This window comes from Pseudophryne corroboree, chromosome 1, assembly GCF_028390025.1.
Source record: "Pseudophryne corroboree isolate aPseCor3 chromosome 1, aPseCor3.hap2, whole genome shotgun sequence".
Classification (NCBI taxonomy): Eukaryota; Metazoa; Chordata; class Amphibia; order Anura; family Myobatrachidae; genus Pseudophryne; species Pseudophryne corroboree.
The window spans coordinates 456,116,452-456,143,815 of NC_086444.1; the positions used below are offsets into that span (position 1 = coordinate 456,116,452).

Consider the following 27,364-nt stretch of genomic DNA (forward strand, 5'->3'; position numbering starts at 1 on the left):
CTGGATAAGCGTCTGCTTCGCTTAGTAAAGGGTGCTGAAGGAATCCGGAACCGGAGGTAAGAACAATACGCTAGTGTCTTTTAAAACTGTTTTTTTTCTGTTCTGTCTTGCGTACGCACGCACGCATATATCTGCATTTCTTTTCATTCGTGTATTTTCACATATCACTCTCCTGTTTGCCATTTTACAATTGATAACGTGCTAAGAAAGATTTGTTGCTATTAGTAGTTAAAGAGTAAAAGTAATACATTAAGGGGTAATTTGTAAAGCACGCACACAGCTTTGCCTAAGATACAAGGAAAGACCTGGGTGGTGCTCGGTAGATGATTGAAGACCATCTACATTGATAAACGTGTTAATTGTATTTCTGTGGACATATCTGGCTGGCATACACGTGTTTCTAACAAAAGGGTTAGACTAGTGTACGCAACGTAAAGGCCGACACACGCAGCGTATATTACGCAACGGAGCGTCCGGGTACGCCCACATAATTCAAATCACACTATAGTATTATTTTAACAGGCGAAAAGGTGGCAACGCGATAAATAGCGCAAGTCAATTTTAGTATCCGAAATTTAAACTAATAGATCCTTCTCTAAATTTACGACTCATCTGGTCTAAAGGAAAGAAATTTCTGCGCAGAAATAGAAACAAAAGTAAAGTGTACATGTGGTGAGTGAGTGTTTGTATATATATGTTTTTACAATTTTTGGGTTGAACCACAAGAAGTCGAGTTCTCGTGAGGTACATACATGTAAGTGACGTGCATGGTGGCTAGGGAGGCATCCCTTGTTAAACATTAAAAAAAGAGCATTAGAGTATAGCAGACCAGAAGGTCTACTGTAGAACAGACCAGGAGGTCATACAGACCAGGAGGTCTAGGTACAGCAGACTAAGAAGTCTGCTATAGATAGAAAAGAGCACAACCCAGGGGGTTGGTGCAAAACCCATATAGGCCATTGAAGCTCAGGCTGAAGGAATTCGCAGCCATAATTTTCGATTCCACTGGTCGCTCCGCACATAAGATTAGTTGCTTATGTGCTGAATGATTGTACCGCACGTAATTGTGTGCATTAGTTAGTAATTTGACCCAGTACCATTTGCGTACGAAAGGGGTCATAAACGCTATTTGTACACTCTAACGTGATTTGTGTAATTTTTTTTTATTTAAGGGAGGTTCGCTGGTCACTCAGGAACTATCCAGCAACCAATAGTTACTGGAAAGAGTAAGTGCTCTTCGGATCACCCTCGCATGTTCCAGTAAATAGCGGTTCAGGTCGCAGGGGCCCTGGGTCGAGTACGCCAGCGCCAAGGCAGTGTGTGGGCATATTGGTCGGCGTGGGCGAGTGAGTGGGGTACTCGGTAAACCGCCACCGTCGGCCTATCTTGAACATCTTGGTTTTTGCAAGGGTTCGCTGAAGACCCTGATTAAGGTCAGAGGTAGTGAAAGCAACACCTGCAAGTTATGGGGGCCAGTTGTTCAGGTAGGGGGCGATCAACCTCGGTTCGGGTTGATTCAGTAAACCGACCAATCGGGTCGGCAAGGTATGTAATGTGTGAAAAATACGGTTCACACACAGAGGTTTTATGTGATGAATGGGAAAGAATGACTGTACATGACGGGGAGAAATTCCCAAGAGTAGGTAGTTTTAGCCCAGATGTGTTACAAAATCTTAGGAGAAGGATATGTCTCATTAAATCAACAAAGAGACAGATCGAACATTATGATTGTTTAAAGTTATGGCAAAAGGAAAGTGAAATACAAAGAAACTTAACTTACATATCTGACTCTCATCTTGGGAAGAGAGACATGGCAATGGAGAGGATTATGGTTGCAGAGAAAGGCACAATGTTGTACGATAAAAATGCACTTAGTAACTGTAATAAGAATGAAAGTAACAAGTGTAATAATGTTTATGAAAATGAAAGTGTAAAAATTACAAATGTTAACCTGTGCAAGTCGCACCCCATGTCAAACTTCCCTCAGGACTATCAGCAAGAAAGTGAGCCCAGAACGATGTCGGCACCTCTTCCAGCAGCCAGCCTACAAGACATCCAGGTGGACACGACCAAATCGGTAAAGGCAATAATCAAACCCCCTAACGGAGGGTCAGGTGAGGTCGTGTCCACAGGTACGTACAATGTTATATATCACGCACAAACAAATGTACCCCATATTGTAAGACCAACACAAGGTGATGTAATTGAATTTAGTCCTGTCAGGGTGATCACAGTCCCCAATGAGAAGACTGACGATCAGGGAATCATTCCCGTCAAGGACGGTGCAATGCGCCGTCCCTGGTCCCGGACAGAATTAAGATCAATCATGTCTGAATTCCCTGATCCCAGGGAAGATTTAGTTGCATGTCAGAGATTTATTAAAGAACTAGGAAACTCAACAGAACCCACCAACAAAGATTGGCGGACAGTGCTGAGGGCATGTTTGCCCTCCAGTGTTGAATCTGCGAAATTTATTGCTGATTGTAAATTAGACACAGAGGTACCTTGTACGGAGGAACACAATCAGGAATGTATTAAGCAGATCAACCGACAGTTAGAAATATATTTCCCAGCCATTGTCGAGTGGAACAAAATCTTCTCCATAAGACAAAGCAAAGGTGAAAGTACTTCTAATTATTTCCACCGGGCATTGCACGACATGACTAGGTATACAGGTATAGAAAACATCGAAACAAGTGCACCGCACAGAGAAGTGGTAGTATCTGTGCTAATGGATGGTTTAAAGGAAGTGTTGAGAGCAAGGCTACAGATCACCAATCCATACTGGAGAGATAAATCAGTAGCTGCATTAAGGGACTCTGCTGTTGGGCATGAGCAAAGCATCAGCAAGCACAGGGAAACAAAGAAGCCCCAGATTTCGGAGGGTAAGTCAAAGGTGAAAAGCTGTTACAACTGCTTAAGAGAAGGTCATGTTGCACGAGATTGTAGGTCTAAGAACACATACAAGGTATATACACCCCCCCTAGACAACGACATGACCATAATAGTCAAAGAACCAGAGAAACACAGGAAGAGCGGAGGATGGCGATGGGCATCCAAGCATTAGAGGAGACATCAAATCAACCAAAACCCCAGGCCATTGGCACATGGAGGAACTCAAGGATTTGTTATCGTTGTAAAAGAGAAGGGCATTATGCCAGCAACTGTAACAGCCCACATAAAGTCAGACCCCCTAGACATGAATATGACACACCAAATTATAATCAGGGATCACATAGGAAGGAGTTTGGGCCGCACCTGTAACATGCAATCAGGAAAGGTGATCATTAGGACTGATGGTAAGCCTGAGGCTATTGTTAACAAGTTGGGAGGTCATTCCTTGAGGACACAGGAATGACCGGATAAAATTTGTAATGTATCTGTGAAATGTTTTCTTTTTCCCCATCTCTGACGGTCATCGGCAGGACTCAAACATTGCATACCTACTTGGTCCTTGCAGAAGTCTACCAAACCCCAGCATGACCTACCCACATCAATGTATCCTGGCCAGATACAAAGGGTGGAGTATGGAGATGCTGGTGGGAGGGACTGCGCAAGGATACCATTGGACATGTAGATATGACAGCCTGATGAACAATGTTTTAAAATGTTTGAAAAATGTTTTTTTTTCTGTTGTTGTTTATTGTTGATATATGTGATGCATATATATATGAACGGTTCTCTCTCTCTCGTTTTTTTTTCTCTCTCTCTTCATTCTCATGTTTTCATATTTTAAAGATGGTATGTCACACATCAGTTAGACAAATGATAATGCAAGATTTTTGCTCCTTACAGAAAGATCGCTGGTTTGGAAGGAATATTGTATCACCAGAGTGTTCGTTTGGAAGACTGAGAGACAGCACCTTTGAGATGACAGCAGAACAAGGAGAACAACAAGACTAGAGAACTAATTATCGTAACATGTTTCTCTCCCCCTCAAATTTTTATTCTGTACCCCCATTACAAATTTCTCCTTTCTCCTCCTGTAAGATGGACTCGCCTCAAGAGACTGTGAGCCGCATTTTCATGTTGACCCTGATGTTGACCAGAGCAGTCTGTTTCGGTGAGAGTACCAGTGAGGTCGAGAAAGGATCCAGAATGGATTTCTGATGACTGAGACGGAGGTGTAAATTTCCAATAGCAACACAATCACCAAGCAAAGGCAAGTACCGGAAACGATCTAGCAGCCATGTTATTTATAGACATTGTGAAGGAATGTGAACTGAAAAGAACTGTATCTGTAGACACTGTGTAGTTGAGGATGGGTGTAATAAGAAATGCCAATCTAGTTTTAATATCCACATGGACCGGCATCCATTGAGTGACTATCACTCCTTAGTGGGTAAAGTGTTAAATCATACAGATTGTTGGGTATGCTCTCAAGTACCTCAAGGCCATAGCAAATCAGGATTAGTTCCCTTCCCTTTAACTATAGGGGAGGTACTTGAGCTAAGTGGTGGGAGGCCGGTGGACAGGAGGTTTAATATCTCCAGTCCTCCTAGTTTGAAGCTCCACCAATATCATGTGGATAGATCCCTAGTATGTTTTAACATTTCCAATCCCCGAAAGCCGGGAAATTGGGAAGTGTCATGGAATAACCAAACCATGACCTTTTCATACAGAGCCGATAGAATGCCAACAGATACAGAACTTATACGCCACATAGCCGGTAGTGAAAAATATTTCCGATATAGGTATACCCTAGGAAGTAGGACCATGAGAGTTGGAGAGGTATCACTGGGATACTGTGCACATATCATACAAACTGATACGTGTATTAAACAGATGGGAGAATTAGGGTTAGGAGATTTCATATGGAAAATGTGTAATATGGTTATGTCCTACTCCGTCCCATATGTTCTCCCCGATGATGCATATTTCATATGCGGGAGGAAGGCGTATAAGTGGCTTGCACCAAATTCAGAGGGGTTATGTTATATTGGAAAAGTACTGCCTGAAGTAATGACTGTATCACATACTAAAATGAAAGATATTCACCGCAGTGCCCAAGCTCCTTATACTCACACTCATTACCAGCACATCGTTAAACGGCACCTGATAGAGAGAACAGAGCATCCGGCCTCTGACCAGATCAGTGAATCCACCGGGATTCAATTCCTAATCGCGTTAGATATCACTCGTACCGCCAGAGGAGTGATAAATTATAAATATATATCTGCGCTTGCCAATTTATTAGACAACATCACTGAAATGTATGATGACACATTCAGGTATACTGGAAGGGAGCTCCAAGCTTATAAAACAGAACTGGTTCAGCATAGGATGATTCTCAATTATCTCACAGCTGTGACGGGTGGGTATTGTGTCACCCTAGCAACTCAGTATGGAATAAAGTGCTGCACGTATATCACAAACAGCACCGAGGACCCGGTCGAGGTCATAGACCAAAAGATGGACGACATTCTCCAATTAAAGTGGGAATTCCGCAGGAGACACAATCTCACCCTTGCCGCTGTGGGTAATGAGCTGACCAGTTGGGTGTCATGGTTGAACCCGCGAAATTGATTCTCTGGTTTAGGAGAATGGACCCAAGGTATTATCATGGATGTAGGGAAATTCCTTTTGTGTGTTCTGGGTGTCATCATATTAGTCGGTCTGATATTTAGATGCGTTCGGGTTTTAACAAAGTGTAAACGTAGCGCCCGAGTGATGAGTTTAAGGAGTTAAGATACTGTAATAACAACGACTGATGTGATTTATGACCCAACGATAGAGACAATGTTGTGATGAAAATGTGATTCCACGGTCCGTTTCTTTCACCTGTTTCTCGTTTTTCTCCAAGGTAAAAAGACCCGCTTGGAAGAAGATTTTGACAGCCTTGTATACAGACAACAGATGGACTAAAGAAGAAGTTTGACAACCTTTTACACAGACAACTGATGGACTATGCCATAGACCCCCATTATCCCTAGTACTTTTAATTTTACGCTAGCCCAACACTTTTTGTAAGTCTATGGACATTGATAAAGCTTTGCTTGCGTTTATTGGCAAAAGCACAAAGAGACTACAGTCAACATGTACTTCAGACAAGACTTCAGACAAGACCTCAATCGGCAAATGTATATTAACCTCACATAGAATATCAATGCATTTACCATAAGTGTTCTTTATCTTCATCTCTACAACCTTCAGGTAATGACACACATAGTTGATAGGGAATACAGGCACAGATATCAGCACTCACATATTCCCCCATTCATGTATCATCAACTAAAATGTGCTCCCCCATTTTGTTGCAACCAAAAGCCGAAGAGAGCTCGGTAAAGTTTGATAACCCATCCACAGACCCGTACCACGGGATAAGAAGGAATTCAAATGTATACTAAGCAATACCTCGAAGCTTGATTTAAAACATGTACGGCACGATGATACATGGCCCCCCAAACATGGATTCATACACACATGCTTCTGCTATCTCACTAGGTCATACCCTTTTCCTACCTTCTCCTCTCCTCCCCTACCCAATCATAGAAATGTATTTACACATGACATATATTTTTCTCTTTTTGAAATGTTTTAGAAAGTGGCAGTTATTGGTGACTGCCAAAGGGTGGACTGTCAAAGTCAGAAAAATATCACTCTACACACTGCCATATTTGCACCTCATGCGTGTCCCCGCCGCGTGTGCATGAGCTCTCCCGTGCGTGCGCATACTCGCTGTTGCGTGCACCTGCAGGCGCACGGTATGCGCATTTACGGTAGAGTTTGTATGCGTCTAGCGTGCGACTCAATCGTTACATATTTTAACCATATAATGTATTTTGTAGATCATGGTCCCTTTGATAGAATCTGAAAGTTTAGTTAATGTAGCATGCTCATGGACAGAGAGATCCCTCTTTGCTTGATACGAAGGGTCAGACAAGGGTTATACAGTGGTGTTTAGTATCCATCGGAAGAATATTTAATTAGCAATATTCCGGTGTTGGTTTGAAGCGGATAACTCGCTCGTGCGAATAGTTATGGACATAAGAAGTTTATGGACTTTTACTATATTTGCACTTTATTATCCATGCGGCGGGAAACCTAGTTTCCCACCCACCTGAGCAGTTGGAAATAGTCACAGCCCACCTGTATGAATCAACCTATGACCTTTTGTTATAATGCGAAAAGGAATTCCTGTGTCCAATGAACAATAAGAATATAGGGACCATTGTACTGTATTTTGTGTAGGGTATAAAAGGACAAGCCGATCTGGGCCAGCTCTCTATTCTCTTCAACGGTTCTCATTGCTGATAATCGGGAGCTGGATATCCAGGAGGCGCATGCGATTGTTACCTTTTGTGCGTAAGTTTCTCTGCAATCATATTGTCTTTCTTGTTATTGTGAGCCATTTTCTCTCTCTCTCTCTCTCCCTCTCTCTCACTCTCTCCTTCCCCTTTAAAAGTAATTGTATCTTTATTGTATTTTATGTGTAGTTACTTGGTTAGGTATTTTATGTTATTTTGGTAGTGTATAACTTGTATTGTATTATTCTTTTGAACGTTCATTCATTTCCTTAAAAGGCGTTAGACCCTTAGACCGGTATTGTGTGTGTTCATTATATTGCAGTGGGTAATAGGAGCGTCTCTATCGCTCAAACAACTTTAGTGTAAACAAGGTTAAGCAGCGTTATATCGCTGCAGTGTTTCAGTACAGGGTTTACAGTATAAGAATATCATTTCTGTGTGTTACATTCAAGGTCTACTGATTGTTATCTTGTGAGCGTCTGCGCCGCTCGTGATCTCCTCGTGGTCTCCAGCGTCCGCTACGCTGATAGCGTAGCATTACGGTAGTCGCTCACCTATAGTGTGCCCGATACCAACAGCGTATTCTCGCGAGCGTTTGTGTCGCTCGAGCGGCTCGCTCCCGATACAGCGTCCGCTACGCTAAGAGCGTACCCTTACGGTACCTCGTGCGCCAATTGCGTACTGTGTTTCTTAACCTCTTTATAGTGTGTTATATAAGATAAATATTAGGCTTTATCAATAGCAATCTCGGTGAGATACATGAAATGGAGGTCACACAGCAGCTGTATATGCACACACACAGTCACAGTTTGTACAATGCAGAAATTATGACATGCAATAAAACTGCACTGGACTAACAATACATAGTAGTACTAAGTATAGCTATACACTTAATAGATATAACAATGCACAGTAGAGACTGGAAGTATATCACAGGGTACTTGTACTAAATAACCCTGACTAAATGCACTTTTTCTTAACTAACACTGTCAGCAGACATGTAGAATACTTAAGTGTCAGATTTGCCCAAACAGTCCCAGGATCAGCTCAGCTTGTCCTAATGGCACCCAAATGCTGACAGGGAGTGAGGGAGAGAGAGAGATATGCAGCTCCAGGGCGGGAACATTTACTTGAAATGGCGCCTTGGGGCTGGGGGAGGAGCTACAGGTCAAAGCCTTATCCCCTGCTGGACTTCACCACCGGGTACTGGGGGCTTAAAATAAGATTTTACTCACCAGTAAATCTATTTCTCGTAGTCCGTAGTGGATGCTGGGACTCCGCAAGGACAATGGGGAATAGCGGCTCCGCAGGAGACTGGGCACAACTAATGAAAGCTTTAGGACTACCTGGTGTGCACTGGCTCCTCCCCCTATGACCCTCCTCCAAGCCTCAGTTAGGATACTGTGCCCGGAAGAGCTGACACAATAAGGAAAGGATTTGGAATCACGGGTAAGACTCATACCTGCCACACCAATCACACCGTACAACTCGTGATACTATACCCAGTTAACAGTATGAAATACAACAGAGCCTCTCAACAGATGGCTCTCAACAATAACCCTTTAGTTAAACAATAACTATATACAAGTATTGCAGACAATCCGCACTTGGGATGGGCGCCCAGCATCCACTACGGACTACGAGAAATAGATTTACCGGTGAGTAAAATCTTATTTTCTCTAACGTCCTAATTGGATGCTGGGACTCCACAAGGACCATGGGGATTATACCAAAGCTCCCAAACGGGCGGGAGAGTGCGGATGACTCTGCAGCACCGAATGAGCGAACTCTAGGTCCTCCTCAGCCAGGGTGTCAAACTTGTAAAATCTTGCAAATGTGTTTGACCCCGACCAAGTAGCTGCTCGGCAAAGTTGCAAAGCCGAGACCCCTCGGGCAGCCGCCCAAGAAGAGCCCACCTTCCTCGTGGAATGGGCTTTCGCTGATCTAGGATGCGGCAGTCCAGCCGCAGAATGTGCAAGCTGAATCGTGCTACAGATATAGCAAGCAATACTCTGCTTAGAAGCAGAAGCACCCAGCTTGTTGGGTGCATACAGGATAAATAGCGAGTCAGTTTTCCCGACTCTAGCCGTCCTGGAAACATAAATTTTCAGGGCCCTGACTATGTCCAGCAACTTGGAATCCTCCAAGTCCCTGGTAGCCGCAGGCACCACAATAGGTTGGTTCAAATGAAAAGCTGATACCACCTTAGGCAGGAATTGGGAACGAGTCCTCAATTCCGCCCTATCCATATGGAAAATCAGATAAGGGCTTTTACATGACAAAGCCGCCAACTCTGACACACGCCTGGCCGAGGCCAAGGCCAACAGCATGACCACCTTCCACGTGAAATATTTTAGCTCCACGGTTTTAAGTGGCTCAAACCAACGCGACTTTAGGAAATCCAACACCACTTTGAGATCCCAAGGTGCAACGGGAGGCACAAAAGGGGGCTGAATATGCAGCACTCCTTTAACAAAAGTCTGAACTTCAGGCAGTGAAGCCAGTTCTTTTTGGAAGAAAATCGACAGAGCCGAAATCTGGACCTTAATGGAACCCAATTTGAGGCCCATAGTCACCCCTGACTGTAGGAAGTGCAGGAATCGACCCAGCTGAAATTCCTCCGTTGGGGCCTTTTTGGCCTCACACCACGCAACATATTTTCGCCATATGCGATGATAATGTTTTCCGGTCACATCCTTCCTGGCTTTGATCAGCATAGGAATGACTTCCTCCGGAATGCCCTTTTCCTTTAGGATCCGGTGTTCAACCGCCATGCCGTCAAACGCAGCCACGGTAAGTCTTGGAACAGACAGGGCCCCTGCTGCAGCAGGTCTTGTCTGAGCGGTAGAGGCCATGGGTCCTCTGAGATCATTTCTTGAAGTTCTGGGTACCAAGCTCTTCTTGGCCAATCCGGAACAATGAGTATAGTTCTTACTCTTCTCCTTCTTATTATCCTCAGTACCTTGGGTATGAGAGGAAGAGGAGGGAACACATAAACCGACTGGTACACCAACGGTGTCACTAGAGCGTCCACCGCTATCGCCTGAGGGTCCTTTGACCTGGCGCAATATTTTTCTAGCTTTTTGTTGAGGCGGGACGCCATCATGTCCACCTGTGGTCTTTCCCAACGGTTTGCAATCAGCCGGAAGACTTCTGGATGAAGTCCCCACTCTCCCGGGTGGAGGTCGTGCCTGCTGAGGAAGTCTGCTTCCCAGTTGTCCACTCCCGGAATGAACACTGCTGACAGTGCGAACACTTGATTTTCCGCCCATCGGAGAATCCTTGTGGCTTCTGCCATCGCCATCCTGCTTCTTGTGCCGCCCTGTCGGTTTACATGGGCGACCGCCGTGATGTTGTCTGACTGGATCAGCACCGGCTGGCCTTGAAACAGGGGTCTTGCCTGACTTAGGGCATTGTAAATAGCCCTTAGTTCCAGAATATTTATGTGTAGGGAAATCTCCTGGCTTGACCATAGTCCTTGGAAATTTCTTCCCTGTGTGACTGCCCCCCAGCCTCGAAGGCTGGCTTCCGTGGTCACCAGGACCCAGTCCTGTATGCCGAATCTGCGGCCCTCCAGAAGATGAGCACTCTGCAGCCACCACAGTAGAGACACCCTGGTCCTTGCAGACAGGGTTATCAGCCGATGCATCTGAAGATGCGATCCGGACCACTTGTCCAACAGATCCCACTGAAAGATCCTTGCATGGAACCTTCCGAATGGAATTGCTTCGTAAGAAGCTACCATTTTTCCCAGGACTCGCGTGCAGTGGTGCACCGACACCTGTTTTGGTTTTAGGAGGTCTCTGACTAGCGATGACAACTCCTTGGCCTTCTCCTCCGGGAGAAACACCTTTTTCTGTTCTGTGTCCAGAACCATCCCCAGGAACAATAGACGCGTTGCAGGAACCAGCTGCGACTTTGGAATATTCAGGATCCAGCCGTGCTGTTGTAGCACTTCCCGAGCTAGTGCTACTCCGATCAACAACTGTTCCCTGGACCTCGCCTTTATAAAGAGATCGTCCAAGTACGGGATAATTATAACTCCCTTTTTTCGAAGGAGTATCATCATTTCGGCCATTACCTTCGTAAATACCCTCGGTGCCGTGGACAGACCAAACGGCAACGTCTGGAATTGGTAATGACATTCCTGTACCACAAATCTGAGGTACTCCTGGTAAAGGTGGGTAAATGGGGACATGCAGGTAAGCATCCTTGATGCCCAGTGATACCATGTAATCCCCTTCCTCCAGGCTTGAAATAACCGCCCTGAGCGATTCCATCTTGAAATTGCATCTTTTTATATACGTGTTCAAGGATTTCAAATTTAAAATGGGTCTCACCGAACCGTCCGGTTTCGGTACCACAAACATTGTGGAATAGTAACCCCTTCCTTGTTGAAGGAGGGGTACCTTGACTATCACCTGCTGCGAATACAGCTTGTGAATTGCCTCCAGCACTGCCTCCCTGTCCAAGGGAGTCGTTGGCATGGCAGATTTGAGGAAACGGCGAGGGGGAGACGTCTCGAATTCCAGCTTGTACATCTGAGATACCACTTGTAGATTCCAGGGATCCACCCGTGAGCAAGCCCACTGAGCGCTGAAGTACTTGAGACGGGCCCCCACCGCACCTGGCTCCGCCAGTGGAGCCCCAGCGTAATGCTGTGGACTTAGAGGAAGCGGGGGAGGACTTTTGTTCCTGGGAACTGGCTGTATTTTGCAGCTTTTTCCCTCTACCTCTGCCTCTGGGCAGAAAGGACGCGCCTCTAACCCGCTTGCCTTCCTGGGGCTGAAAGGACTGTACTTGATAATACGGTGCTTTCTTTGGCTGTGAGGGAACATGGGGTAAAAAAATAAGATTTTACTCACCGGTAAATTTATTTCTCGTAGTCCGTAGTGGATGCTGGGGACTCCGTAAGGACCATGGGGAATAGCGGCTCTGCAGGAGACTGGGCACATCTAAGAAAGCTTTAGGACTACCTGGTGTGCACTGGCTCCTCCCCCTATGACCCTCCTCCAGACCTCAGTTAGGATACTGTGCCCGGAAGAGCTGACACAATAGGAAAGGATTTTGAATCCCGGGTAAGACTCATACCAGCCACACCAATCACACAGTATAACTCGTGATATTATACCCAGTTAACAGTATGAACATAACAGAGCCTCTCAACGGATGGCTCAACAATAACCCTTTTAGTTAACAATAACTATATACAAGTAATGCAGACAGTCCGCACTTGGGACGGGCGCCCAGCATCCACTACGGACTACTAGAAATAGATTTAACGGTGAGTAAAATCTTATTTTCTCTGACGTCCTAGTGGATGCTGGGGACTCCGTAAGGACCATGGGGATTATACCAAAGCTCCCAAACGGGCGGGAGAGTGCGGATGACTCTGCAGCACCGAATGAGAGAACTCAAGGTCCTCCTCAGCCAGGGTATCAAATTTGTAGAATTTAGCAAACGTGTTTGCCCCTGACCAAGTAGCAGCTCGGCAAAGTTGTAAAGCCGAGACCCCTCGGGCAGCCGCCCAAGATGAGCCCACCTTCCTTGTGGAATGGGCTTTTACAGATTTAGGCTGCGGTAATCCCACCGCAGAATGCGCCAGCTGAATTGTGCTACAAATCCAGCGAGCAATAGTCTGCTTTGAAGCAGGAGCACCCAACTTGTTGGGTGCATACAGGATAAATAGCGAGTCAGTTTTCCTGACTCCAGCTGTCCTGGAAACATAAATTTTCAGGGCCCTGACTACGTCCAGTAACTTGGAATCCTCCAAGTCCCTAGTAGCCGCAGGCACTACAATAGGTTGGTTCAAGTGAAAGGCTGACACCACCTTAGGGAGAAACTGAGGACGGGTCCTCAATTCTGCCCTATCCATATGGAAAATCAAATAAGGGCATTTACATGACAAAGCCGCCAACTCTGATACACGCCTGGCCGAAGCCAAGGCCAATAACATGACCACTTTCCACGTGAGATATTTTAGATCCACGGTTTTCAGTGGTTCAAACCAATGTGATTTTAGGAAACTCAACACCACGTTGAGATCCCAGGGTGCCACTGGAGGCACAAAGGGGGGCTGAATATGCAGCACTCCTTTTACAAATGTCTGAACTTCAGGTAGTGAAGCTAGTACCTTCTGGAAGAAAATCGACAGAGCCGAGATCTGTACCTTAATGGAGCCTAATTTTAGGCCCATAGTCACTCCTGCCTGTAGGAAGTGTAGAAATCGACCCAGTTGAAATTCCTCTGTTGGGGCCTTACACCAAGCAACATATTTTCGCCATATGCGGTGATAATGTTTAACAGTTACATCCTTCCTGGCTTTAATCAGCGTAGGGATGACTTCTTCCGGAATGCCCTTTTCCTTTAGGATCCGGCGTTCAACCGCCATGCCGTCAAACGCAGCCGCGGTAAGTCTTGGAACAGACAGGGCCCCTGCTGCAGCAGGTCCTGTCTGAGTGGCAGAGGCCATGGGTCCTCTGAGATTAACTCTTGAAGTTCCGGGTACCAAGACCTTCTTGGCCAATCCGGAACAAAGATTATCGTTCTTACTCCTCTTTTCCTTATTATCCTCAGCACCTTGGGTATGAGAGGAAGAGGAGGGAACACACAAACTGACCGGTACACCCACGGTGTCACTAGAGCGTCTACCGCTATCGCCTGAGGGTCCCTTGACCTGGCGCAATATTTTTCTAGTTTTTTGTTGAGGCGGGACGCCATCATGTCCACCTGTGGTCTTTCCCAACGGTTTACCAGCATTTGGAAGACTTCTGGATGAAGTCCCCACTCTCCCGGGTGGAGGTCGTGCCTGCTGAGGAAGTCTGCTTCCCAGTTGTCCACTCCCGGAATGAACACTGCTGTCAGTGCTAACACGTGATTTTCCACCCATCGGAGAATCCTTGTGGCTTCTGCCATCGCCGCCCTGCTTCTTGTGCCGCTCTGTCGGTTTACATGGGCGACCGCCGTGATGTTGTCTGACTGGATCAGAACCGGTTGGTTTTGAAGCAGGGCCTTTGCCTGACTCAGGGCATTGTAAATGGCCCTCAATTCCAGAACATTTATATGTAGGGAAGTCTCGTGACTTGTCCAAAGTCCTTGAAAGTTTCTTCCCAATGTGACTGCCCCCCAGCCTCGAAGGCTGGCATCCGTGGTCACCAGGACCCAGTCCTGTATGCCGAATCTGCGGCCCTCCACGAGATGAGCACGCTGCAGCAACCACAAGAGAGACACCCTGGTCCTTGGAGACAGGGTTATCAGCCGATGCATTTGAAGATGCGATCCGGACCATTGGTCCAAGAGGTCCCACTGAAAAATTCTGGCATGGAACCTGCCGAATGCGATCGCTTCGTAGGAAGCTACCATCTTTCCCAGAACTTGTGTGCAGTGATGTACCGACACCTGTCTTGGTTTTAGGAGGCCTCTGACCAGAGATGACAGCTCCTTGGCTTTTTCCTCTGGGAGAAACACTTTTTTCTGGACTGTGTCCAGAATCAGTCCCAGGAACAGTAGGCGTGTCGCAGGAACCAGCTGTGACTTTGGAATATTCAGAATCCAACCATGCTGGTGTAGCCCTCCTGAGATAGTGCTACGCCCACTAACAACTGCTCTCTGGATCTCGCTTTTATCAGGAGATCGTCCAAGTATGGGATAATTGAAACTCCCTTTTTTCGAAGGAGTATCATCATTTCGGCCATTACCTTGGTAAATACCCTCGGTGCTGTGGACAGGCCGAACGGCAACGTCTGGAATTGGTAATGGAAATCCTGTACCACAAATCTGAGGTACTCCAGGTAAGGATTGTAAATGGGGACATGTAGGTAAGCATCCTTGATGTCCAAAGATACCATGTAATCCCCCTCTTCCAGGCTTGCAATCACCGCCCTGAGCGATTCCATCTTGAACCTGAATTATTTTAGATATGTGTTCAAGGATTTTAAATTTAAAATGGGTCTCACCGAACCATCCGGTTTCGGTACCACAAACATTGTGGAGTAGTAACCCCGCCCTTGTTGAAGTAGGGGCACTTTTACTATCACCTGCTGGGAATACAGCTTGTGAATCGCCTCTAACACCGCCTCCCTGTCTGCGGGAGTCATTGGTAAGGCAGATTTGAGGAAACGGCGGGGAGGTAATGTCTCGAATTCCAGCTTGTACCCCTGAGATACCACTTGAAGGATCCAGGGGTCCACCAGTGAGCGAGCCCACTGATTGCTGAAATATTTGAGACGGGCCCCCACCGTACCTGTCACCGCCTGTTGAGCCCCAGCGTCATGCGGTGGACTTAGCTGATGAAGCGGGGGAGGACTTGTGTTCCTGGGAACTGGCTGAATGCTGCAGCTTTTTCCCTCTACCTCTGGGCAGAAAGGACGCGCCTCTACCTCGCCTGTTCTTTTGGGGACGAAATGACTGCACCTGATAATACGGTGCTTTCTTTGATTGTGAGGGGACATGTGGTAAGAAGGCTGACTTCCCAGCCGTTGCTGTGGACACTAGGTCCGAAAGACCATCCCCAAACAACTCCTCACCCTTGTAAGGCAAAACTTCCATGTGCCTTTTAGAATCTGCATCTCCTGTCCACTGCCGGGTCCATAACCCTCTTCTGGCAGAAATGGACAGCGCACTGATTTGAGATGCCAGCCGGCAAATATCCCTCTGTGCATCTCTTATGTAAAAGACCGCGTCTTTAATATGCTCTATGTTAAGCAATATAGTGTCCCTGTCTAGGGTGTCAATGTTTTCTGACAGGGATTCCGACCACGCCGCTGCAGCACTGCACATCCAGGCTGAAGCAATAGCTGGTCTCAGTATAACACCAGTGTGTGTGTATATAGCCTTCAGGAGAGCCTCCTGCTTTCTATCCGCAGGCTCCTTTAGGGCGGCCGTATCCGGAGACGGTAGTGCCACCTATTTTGACAAACGTGTGAGCGCTTTATCCACCCTAGGTGGTGTTTCCCAACGTGACCTATCCTCTGGCGGGAAAGGGTACGCCATTAATAATCTTTTTGGAATCACCAATTTTCTATCGGGGGAAGCCCATGCTACCTCACACACATCATTTAATTCTTCAGAAGGGGGAAAAACTACTGGAAGTTTTTTCTCCCCAAACATAATACCCTTTTTTGTGGTACCTGGGGTTACATCAGAAATGTGTAAAACATTTTTCATAGCCTCAATCATATAACGAGTGGCCCTAGTGGACATTACGTTTGCGTCATCGTCGTCGACACTGGTATCAGTATCCGTGTCGACATCTGTGTCTGCCATCTGAGGGAACGGGCGCTTTAAAGCCCCTGATGGCCCTTGAGACGCCTGGGCAGGCACGAGCTGAGAAGCCGTCTGTCCCACATTTGGCATGTCGTCAAATTTCTTATGTAAGGAGTCGACTCTTTCGCGTAATTCCTTCCACAAGTCCATCCACTCAGGTGTCTGCCCCGCAGGGGGCGACAACACATTTATAGGCACCTGCTCCTCCTCCACATCAGCCTCCTCATCAAACATGTCGACACAGTCGTACCGACACACCGCACACACACAGGGAATGCTCTGATAGAAGACAGGACCCCACGAAGCCCTTTGGGGAGACAGAGGGAGAGTATGCCAGCACACACCAGAGCGCTATATAATACAGGGATTAACTAAATTATATCCCCTTATAGCTGCTATACATTTATATTGCGCCTAAATTTGTGCCCCCCCCCCCTCTCTTTTTTACCCTTTCTGTAGTGTAGTCTGCAGGGGAGAGCCAGGGAGCTTCCTTCCAGCGGAGCTGTGAGGGAAAAATGGCGCCAGTGTGCTGAAGGAGATAGCTCCGCCCCCTTTTCGGCTGACTTTTCTCCCGCTATTTTGTGTATTCTGGCAGGGGTAATTATCACATATATAGCCTCTGGGGCTATATATTGTGATATTTTTGCCAGCCAAGGTGTATTTATTGCTGCTCAGGGCGCCCCCCCCTAGCGCCCTGCACCCTCAGTGACCGCAGTGTGAAGTGTGTAATGAGTAGCAATGGCGCACAGCTGCAGTGCTGTGCGCTACCTTGGAGAAGACTGATGTCTTCAGCCGCCGATTTTCCGGACTCTTCTTGCTTCTGGCTCTGTAAGGGGGCCGGCGGCGCGGCTCCGGACCGAACATCAATGGACGGTTCCATGCGGTCGATCCCCCTGGAGCTAATGGTGTCCAGTAGCCTAAGAAGCCCAAGCTAGCTGCAAGCAGGTAGGTTCGCTTCTTCTCCCCTTAGTCCCTCGGTGCAGTGAGCCTGTTGCCAGCAGGTCTCACTGTAAAATAAAAAACCTAAAATATACTTTCTTTTCTAGGAGCTCAGGAGAGCCCCTAGTGTGCATCCAGCTCGAGCCGGGCACAGGATTCTAACTGAGGTCTGGAGGAGGGTCATAGGGGGAGGAGCCAGTGCACACCAGGTAGTCCTAAAGCTTTCTTAGATGTGCCCAGTCTCCTGCGGAGCCGCTATTCCCCATGGTCCTTACGGAGTCCCCAGCATCCACTAGGACGTCAGAGAAAGCTGATTTCCCAGCTGTCGCTGTGAAAACTAGGTCAGAGAGACCATCCCCAAACAATTCCTCACCCCTGTAAGGCAAAACTTCCATGTGACTTTTAGAATCTGCATCCCCTGTCCACTGCTGAGTCCATAAACCCCTCCTGGCAGAAATGGACATTGCATTTATTCTAGATGCCAGCCGGCAAATATCCCTCTGTGCTCTATGGTTAGCAATATAGTGTCCCTGTCTAAGGTATCAATATTTTCTGACAGGGAATCTGACCACGCAGCTGCAGCACTGCACATCCACGCTGAAGCAATAGCTGGTCTCAGTATAATCAGTATAATACCTGAGTGTGTAGACTTCAGGATAGCCTCCTGCTTTCTATCAGCAGGTTCCTTTAGGGCGGCTGTGTCCGGAGACGGTAGTGCCACCTTCTTTGATAGACGTGTGAGCGCTTTATCCACCCTAGGGGATGTCTCCCAGCGTAACCTGTCCTCTGGCGGGAAGGGGTACGCCATTAGTAACTTTTTAGAAATTACCAGTTTCTTATCGGGGGAAGCCCACGCTTCTTCACATACTTCATTTAATTCATCAGATGGGGGAAAAACCACTGGTAGTCTTTTCTCCCCAAACATTATACCCTTTTTTGTGGTACCCGGGGTAATATCAGAAATGTGCAAGACATTTTTCATTGCCGCAATCATATAACGGGTGGCTCTATTGGAATGTACACTCGTCTCCTCGTCGTCGACACTGGAGTCGGTATCCGTGTCGACATCTGTGTCTGCCATCTGAGGTAGCGGGCGTTTTAGGGCCCCCGATGGCTTTTGAGACGCCTGGGCAGGCACGAGCTTAGAAGCCGGCTGTCCCACATCTGTTATGTCGTCAAACCTTTTATGTAAGGAGTCGACACTATCACGTAATTCCTTCCACATGACCATCCATTCAGGTGTCGGCCCCGCAGGGGGTGACATCACAGTTATCGGCACCTGCTCCGCCTCCACATAAGCCTCCTCATCAAACATGTCGACACAGCCGTACCGACACACCGCACACACACAGGGAATGCTCTGACTGAGGACAGGACCCCACAAAGCCCTTTGGGGAGACAGAGAGAGAGTATGCCAGCACACACCAACAGCGCTATATAACACAGGGATTAACACTATAACTGAGTGATTTTTCCCAATAGCTGCTTATATATACAATATTGCGCCTAAATTTAGTGCCCCCCCCTCTCTTTTTTACCCTATGTAGTCTGGAAACTGCAGGGGAGAGCCTGGGAGCGATCCTTCCAGCGGAGCTGTGAGGGAAAATGGCGCCAGTGTGCTGAGGGAGATAGCCCCACCCCTTTTTCGGCGGACTTCTCACGCTTTTTTATATGTATATCTGGCAGGGGTATTTTACACATATATAGTCTTTATGCCAGCAAGGTACTCTATATTGCAGCCCAGGGCGCCCCCCCCCAGCGCCCTGCACCCATGCAGTGCTGTGCGCTACCTTGATGAAGACCGAAGTCTTCTGCCGCCGATTTCCAGGAACGTCTTCTTGCTTCTGGCTCTGTAAAGGGGACGGCGGCGCGGCTCCGGGACCAGACGACCGAGGCTGGGCCTGTGTTCGATCCCTCTGGAGCTAATGGTGTCCAGTAGCCTAGAAGCCCAAGCTAGCTGCAAGCAGGTAGGTTCGCTTCTCTCCCCTTAGTCCCTCGTAGCAGTGAGTCTGTTGCCAGCAGATCTCACTGAAAATAAAAAACCTAAAATAAACTTTCTTTTTCTAAGAGCTCAGGAGAGCCCCTAGTGTGCATCCAGCTCAGCCGGGCACAAAATTCTAACTGAGGTCTGGAGGAGGGTCATAGAGGGAGGAGCCAGTGCACACCAGGTAATCCTAAAGCTTTCTTTAGTTGTGCCCAGTCTCCTGCGGAGCCGCTATTCCCCATGGTCCTTGCGGAGTCCCAGCATCCACTTAGGAAGTTAGAGAAATAAACGGTTTTATGAGAGAAAACCAACCTGTGCCCATGCCCTGGTGGTCTAGTGGCGTCCCTGTACTGCCACAGTGTCCACTCCAGCGCGCACGGCCCGCCTCCCACCGGCCACGCGGGATCGCGATTTACAGCTTGTCCCGCCAGGGGGACCCACTTACCTCCTCCCTGAGTGCGGCCATGCGATCCAGGAGAACAGCGGTCGTTTGTGTGACTAATTGGAAAAAAACGGAGCCTCCGCTGTAGGTACTCGGCAACCAGGGCGCGGGAGTGTACAGCGCCGCTGGGGGAGGTGATGGAGCTGCAGCAGGAGATGTCTGACTGACATTTAACACAGCCCTGGAAGTCTTCAGTTTTCTTTAAAAGCTTCTTCTCAGGGCTGCAGGAGCAGCCCCCCTGACGTATGCCTGCTTACTGCATAGCACCAACTACAAAACTGAGCTCCGGTGTACGGAGGCGGGGTTATAGAGGAGGCAGCGCTATGCATTCTGGGAACAGTCAAAGCTCTACACCCCAATGTCATTCCCTGTGGAGCACAGTGTACCCCGCAGCAGAAATTACTGTTAGGAGCCGACTGGTTGGTACCAGGAGCGGACTGGCCATCTATCACTTCTGGCAAATATTTATATTTGTGTTTGGAATACCTTATCTTGTCTGTCACACTATATTTTAAATGATCCATAATAAAGGTTACATTTTACGGTCTCATTTTCTCAATAAGAATTGCCCCAGCATAGAGTCTTTCTTTTCCCTTCTTGATTTTTTTAAATGCAAGAAGGGCCAATGGCTTGATGGGCCGGTCCGGCCTAAAAGCCTGACAAAGCAGTTCTGCTTGGCACACAGAGATACGGGGGCTGGCTGAACAGCACCACCTCCCAGCGCTTTGCTTGGCCGTCTGGCATAGAGAAATAGAGCGTGTCGCGAGGCCAGGCCCCCGTGACACGCCCTGTGTGATGAGGACACGCCTCCTTGTCAGGCAAACGCAAAATTCCGTGTCAATTCAACTATCTTTTTGTTAAAATTTTACCACACCAGCTCACATTTTGTTCAGATTTGGTGTATGGAGAGTATATATGTAGTCTAAGAAAAATATACATTTTTTTTAATTTAAATATCTCATGCCGTTTCCAAATTCTGGCTATGTAAAGTTTTCAAAGATCTGTCAAAAAACACATAAACAGCATATTTTTAAATCGCCATAGCAGTTCTCCTAATTAAGCTAGAGGGGTAGGAGTGGTGTAATTGCTTTGGGGGGAGGGGGGGACTTTTTCCATATTCAGACTGACATTTTTTAACAAAAAAGTAAAAAACATTTATAATAATCAGGAAATACAATAGTCTATAATGTTAAATGTTTGTCAAAATGTAATAGTGGGAGGATAATTGGCTCATAGTTAAAAATGATTTTAAAGCAACATAGTTTATTTAAAAAAAGCCGGGTGTATTACAAGAAGTAATAGGTAATAATAGATTTGATGGCTTCATTAGTTTAATTATATAAATCAAGTTAAATAGAAATACTATTCATAGGGGAATATCAGGATTCGACCTTAAAAAGTCAAAAACTGCCGTCTGTTGAAAAGACGGCAGTTTTTCGACTTTTTAAGGTCGAATCCTGATTCGACCTATTCAATATTGAGGCTGATCTCCCTGTATGCCTGCCGGCTGTCCCCATGTTTGACAAACATTTAACATTAGTATAGACTATTTCCTGATTTTTTTTTAACTTTTTTGTCGCTCCATAATCATGAGAAAAAATTTCAGTTTGAATGTAAAAATTTTTTTTCCTTGCGAAGCCTATTGTGTTGTTTATCATAGGAAAGGGCACTAGCACACAGTTATATGACACCACTCCAATCTCTCTAGCTTTAGTAGGAGAGCTGTTAAGGCGATGTTACAGTTTGCTGGATTTTTTAAAACTTTACATAGCCATATTTTGGAAATGGCATGAGATATTTAAATAATATTTTGTATTTTTCTTAGACCTCATATATACAATATAAAATGTTATCAAAATCTGAGCTGGTGAGGTAAAATCAGTGTGTTGATTTGACACAGAATGACTCCAGGGCTGTTTTAGATCACCAGTCAGTCACTGGTTGGTACTTCGTCTCTTACAATTTTATCTCTCTTTAAACTTTGATAAATACCCCCCAAAGTCTTGTACTATATATTGGTACAGCTTAAAGCTGCACTATCAGCTGCAAGATACATTTTACTAACCTCTATAACTTATCTGGCAAGGTGTGCGAGTGGGAGGTCCAATCACAAGCTGAAATCTCTTGGCTGTGGCTTGCAAATGGACACTGAATAAGGAGGGGGCAGAACATTATAGCTCTGCCTACTTTCCAGATTCCAGGAGAATCCTCTGTTTAGCTAATTTTCCCCCGTGCTCCATGTTTAGTCTCACAAGCCTACTGAAACCAAGGTCTATGTGGCATTTGAGAGGGGAGTGTGAGGATCAATGAGGAGCTGCAATAAAGGGCACGGCAGCCTCTCATTGGTCCTTCCACTCACAGAAAAATGTTAATCACTATAGGTGGTAATGCAACTGTTATACCCCTTTCACACTGCCAATGCCGGATCCCACCCGGGAATTGGAAACGGGTCCTTCCCGGGTGGGATCCTGCATTGGCAGCTGCTGCAGACTTTCCCGACCCGGCAATATGCCGGGTGGGTTGCCATAGCAGCGGGGGGCGGAGGTGGGGCTGGGAGATGAGATCATCTCCGCGCCGCTTCTCCCTGCTGTAGGAAACGGGTGCCGGGACGCATCGACCCGGGAGCCCGTTTACGCAGCCGCTGACCCGGTATTCAACCCGGGTATAACACTGCTTTATTCCCGGGTTGAATTGCCGGGTCAGGCGACCGGCGATTTCGGCTATGCCCCTTTCACACCGCACGCCGACCCTTGTTGACCCGGCATATTGTGCAGTGTGAAAGGGGTATAAATTGTCAGTTTGTACTATCTTCAGGCAACAGTTTGAGTTTAAAGAGCCATTAAACATAAAACAGTTATTTTATTTAAGTTCTCATAGCTAATTGATGCGTCCTACTTCTGCATTCCTCCCCTCTAGAAACACACATGCACTGTGCATGTTTTGACAGAAAACACTCTCACGATCTTCACTGTAAACTGTAAATAACTGTCCTTCCATATTCTAGAAGGGTGGGGAGCAGGGAGTATGCTCCAGGCACTGATGGAGTCCTCTACTGGTATAATAGCAGCTACATGCATTACTAATACAAAGAGCACCAGTGAAACATTGGAAAACAGTAACTTAGAGGGCAGATGTAAAGAGAGCAGTACAAAGTTATTGTTAAGGAAGACTGGCATTAGTAAGAAAAGTATATGCGTTGCAAGTCTAAAAGTAAAGACAATGAAGTCAGACTTTTAAATTGTTCTCACCTTATGCAATACAGCCTGAGTCACACTCACATACAGTTGTAGCTTTTTCTCTCTCTCCTTCCGTTTTACTTCCTGTTGCTCCAAGGAAGTCTTAACTTTAACCCGACCATGCTGGAGGTAAAAGATCAGTATGCTTTCATGATCACTTTCTACTTCTGAACATCAAGATCAGGCCAGCTTAAAAGCGTATTGGGATGGAAAACCAACCTGGAAATTTATGGACCCAACCCTAATGGGGACCTTCTATCGTTTGCTGCAGTTGTACCTTCATTTTTCGGCTAATACCGCTATAAAGCCCTTCCCTGGTGTACATCTGTGCTTCCAAATGCCTAATTTCAGATGCGGCAAACATGCTTTGTGCATCTTTACAAGCTACCATCAGTCGCATCGATGAAACTTGCAAAAGCCCTATGCTAGGTGTAGATCATCCTAGATAAAAACCAAGTGGTTCCTGATGCTAGGAGCTACAATTCAATAACCTATATATATGTATAGTGCTCTCCAAATGGATCCAACAATGTGATTTAAAAAAACATGGATGGGGAAGTGAAATTGTACGCCACAGAGAGGAGCACGGGGAACAGCCATGTGCTGACCCAGTAGGAACTGTCCCATGCTCCCAGTGGTCCAATCCTCCATTTATAAAAGCCTATTAAAAAGGTAATGTTATACAGAGCAGTCTATGGAAAGGGATTAAGACGGTCAACCATGTAGGCTGGCAAATGGACAACCCTTTTCTACATGACATATCATACAATGGTGCCTTTACAATTAACTATTCTCCTGCTACCGGAGCCATTAGATATTCAGATGACAGATATGTGGTGAACCATGCTCTTAAAATGGCAAGCAAGCATGCAGGCAAGTAAGTGACGTACAAGAATATATACACACATAAAATGAACTTTGACATACCATTGTGTTTCAGAAATTAAGGACGGCAGACCTGCAATAGACAGACATTCCAGGGGGTCAGGAGAATGGGAACAGCATTTTAAAATGATTCTACACAAATATTGTATCATTATGTTGATGCAACGTCACATAAACAGGCAGGACTGTGCGATAATGTACAGTTAGTCATAAACTGTTCCAATTGGGTTTGATAATTACTACATGTGTAAACCCTTGCTTAAAAATAAATACATAAATATCTTTTCAGTTAACGAAAGAAATGTAAATAGAAATAATTAGAATTCAGGACTAGGCAATGAATATGAGTAAATAAATATATTTATGCTACACAGTAGAAACCTTTTAGTTTAACAGAAGACAGATTTGACAAGTGCCTAATATACTTTGAGCGTGGTTTCTACCAGCTGGCTTCATTCACCGTATTACAGTGTGGTGAAAAAAAAAAGGTCAGTAATTTCCACCGTGACAACAGAGAGGGCTTTATATCCGTGGGAGCTGGGCTTGTCAGGTTGTTGGGAAAGGAAGAAAAACGTTGCTAAGATTTCACTCAACTAGGCAAAATATTAAACTATCATAACCCACATAACCTTCATTGCTTCCCTATCTAATCACATCCTCTGTACAGTACACATAACATCACATATCTTGTCTTTCTTTACTCTCACTCCCTTCTGACCCTTGGCCAACATTGCTGGGTGATCATATCATACAACCCATTCTTCTGGTGGACCATTACGCAATAGGTAGCATCTATCCTTGTGTATCTATGCCTATTTCCCTATATATTGTAAGCTTGCGAGCAGGGCCCTCCTACATTAATGTCTGTTTGTTTTCACCCAGTTTTGTTCTATAACTGTTGTTCTAATTGTAAAGCGCAACAGAATATGCTGCGCTATATAAGAAACTGCTCATAAATAAATAAATAATGTTAATATTAAGTAACCAACAATGAAACATGTATAAATTAATAATCAATATACAGTATATAGCAGATACAGCTGGACGCACACAAAAAAGAGGAGCCAGGGATGTGAGGTAGATTTGAGAATCAGAGGTGTCACTGAATAACGAAGGAGGTGATTAGCTCACCAAGATAAGAGGTATACAGCAAGAAATCAAGTTAGTTGAAAATGCAGCCTTAGGATTCCTGTATGGGCAGATGGAGAGGAGGAGCAGGATGTAGAAATGCAGCAATGTGACAGGCAAGAAGTGAAGCAGAAGTGAATGGTGCCATGGTGCCAATGGAGTGACAGGTGCACAGGAGAGGGTGATCCCTGGTTTAGAAAGCAGTAAATTGCAAGATGATGAGCAAATAAGAGGATTTTGGTACTTACCGATAAATCCATTTCTCTGAATCCTCTAGGGGACACTGGAGCATTCTTAGACATTAGGGGTGTGAAGCTTGCAACCGAAGGTGTGGCACAATGTAAAATTAGCATTGTCTGCACAGCCGGCTCCTCCCCCTTCACATCCCTCCTCCCTCAGTTTGAAAAATTTGACAGAGAATAGGACATGACAATAGCACAAGGCGAGGAACCGAACCGTACAACCCATCAAACAGCATCCAATAAACTCGTACTCGTGTGTACGAACAAGAAATTTGAACACAGCAGGTTGACAGCACAGAGGCGGGCGTCCAGTGTTCCCTAGAGGATTCAGAGAAATGGATTTATCGGTAAGTACCAAAATCCTCTTTTCTCTTTCATCCACTAGGGGACACTGGAGCATTCTTAGACATTAGGGGACGTCCCAAAGTTATCCCCCAGTGAGGGAGTGCTGTCTGTGACCTGCAAAACTAAGCTTCTGAACTCAATCAGATGCGAAGGTGTCAAACTTAGAAAATTCCACGAACGTGTGGGCTGAAGACCACGTCGCCGCTGTGCAAAGTTGAGTAGTGGAAACACCTCTGGCAGCCGCCCAGGAGGCACCCACTGATCGGGTGGTATGAGCACCCGTCTGAACCGGAACCTGCTTGCCACAGGAATCATAAGCTTGTCGAATGGTAAGTCTAATCCATCTAGACAAAGAGTGCCTAGATGTTGGTCAACCCTAAAAGGTCCGACTATCCGAAGGATGACGTAATTCATACGTATACCCGTGAAGCTCGGACAACAGCCAAGGACACGTCCCCATCTGCGAGACCCTGGAAAGATGGGACCCCAATTGTCTGGGTTACATGAAACCCAAAAACAACCTTAGGAAAGAAATCTGCTCTTGTACGGAGTTCTGCCCTATCCTCATGTAAAATTAAAAAGGGACTCTTACACGATAAGGCTCCCAACTCAGAAGTCCGCCTGGCCGAAGCCAAGGCAAGCAATAATGTGACCGAACAGGTCTGTTCTTGCTAACGCTCAGAAGTTGGTGATCTCAGAAATTCCAACACCAAATGTAAGTCCCATGGTGCAGTAGGATGGTGAAAAGGGGGTGGTATCCTCAGAACCCACTGTAAAAAGGTGTGAACCTCTGGCAAGGATGCCAACCGCTGTTGAAAAAGGATGGAGAGAGCAGATATTTGAACCCTCAGAGAGCCCAGCCTCAGTCTTACATCCAGACCGGCCTGAAAGAAGAGTAAAAGACCGTAGTAGTGGAAGTTCGTCGAATTCCACCCACGTTCCTGACACCAGTCTCTGTACCTCTTCCGAAACCTGTAATAGTGCCTGACTGTGTCCGGCTTCCTAGCGGTAATCATCGTAGGAATGGCCGTTCTTGGTATACCTCTGTTCCTTAAGAACCGGGTTTCAATAGCTACGCTGTTAAACTCAGACTGTTCAGGTCTGGCTAGTGGAACGGTCTCTGAGATAGCAGTTCTTCTCTCTCCGAGGTAACCGCCAATAATCTTCCGCTAGTAACCCTCGCAGGTCTGAGTACCAACTCCTGCAGGTCCCATCTGGTACGATTAGAATCGCCCACACTCGACCTCGTTTCAACCATTTCAGAAACCTGGGTATGAGGGTGAAAAAGAAAAAAGGAAAAATGTAAACCCTCCTGTAACACCAAGGAAGTGTCAATGCGTCCACTGCTGCTGCTGGATCTATTGTCCTGGACACATATCTGGGCAGCGGACGGCTTAACCGAGACGGTTAGGTCGACTTGAGGTAGACCCCATCTCCTCTCCACCATGTTGAAAATCCGCGGATGTAGGCACCACTCTCCCGGATGCATGTCCTGGCGACTGAGATAATCAGCTTTCCAGTTCTCCACACCTGGAATGAACACTGCCGAGAGGATGATGTTTCGCTTTTCTGCCCGCAACAAGATCTTTGTGGCTACCTCTAACGCCATCTCTCTCTTTTGAACCCCCTTGACGATTTATGTAAGCCGTCGT

General features: G+C 46.3%; 1 protein-coding gene across 2 annotated transcripts in view; it reads right to left on the reverse strand.

Annotated features, from left to right (window-relative positions):
• RABGGTA (Rab geranylgeranyltransferase subunit alpha) overlaps window positions 1-27,364 on the reverse strand; it is a 283,795-nt gene that overhangs the window by 188,259 nt on the left and 68,172 nt on the right. For both annotated transcript variants that reach the window (XM_063913666.1, XM_063913665.1), the window contains exons 2-3: window positions 24,040-24,070; window positions 23,125-23,235 (exon numbers count right to left, since the gene is read on the reverse strand). In XM_063913666.1, the coding sequence (XP_063769736.1) occupies window positions 23,125-23,235; window positions 24,040-24,042 (114 nt within the window). In that variant the 5' untranslated portion in view covers window positions 24,043-24,070. The remainder of the gene's footprint in view (window positions 1-23,124; window positions 23,236-24,039; window positions 24,071-27,364) is intronic.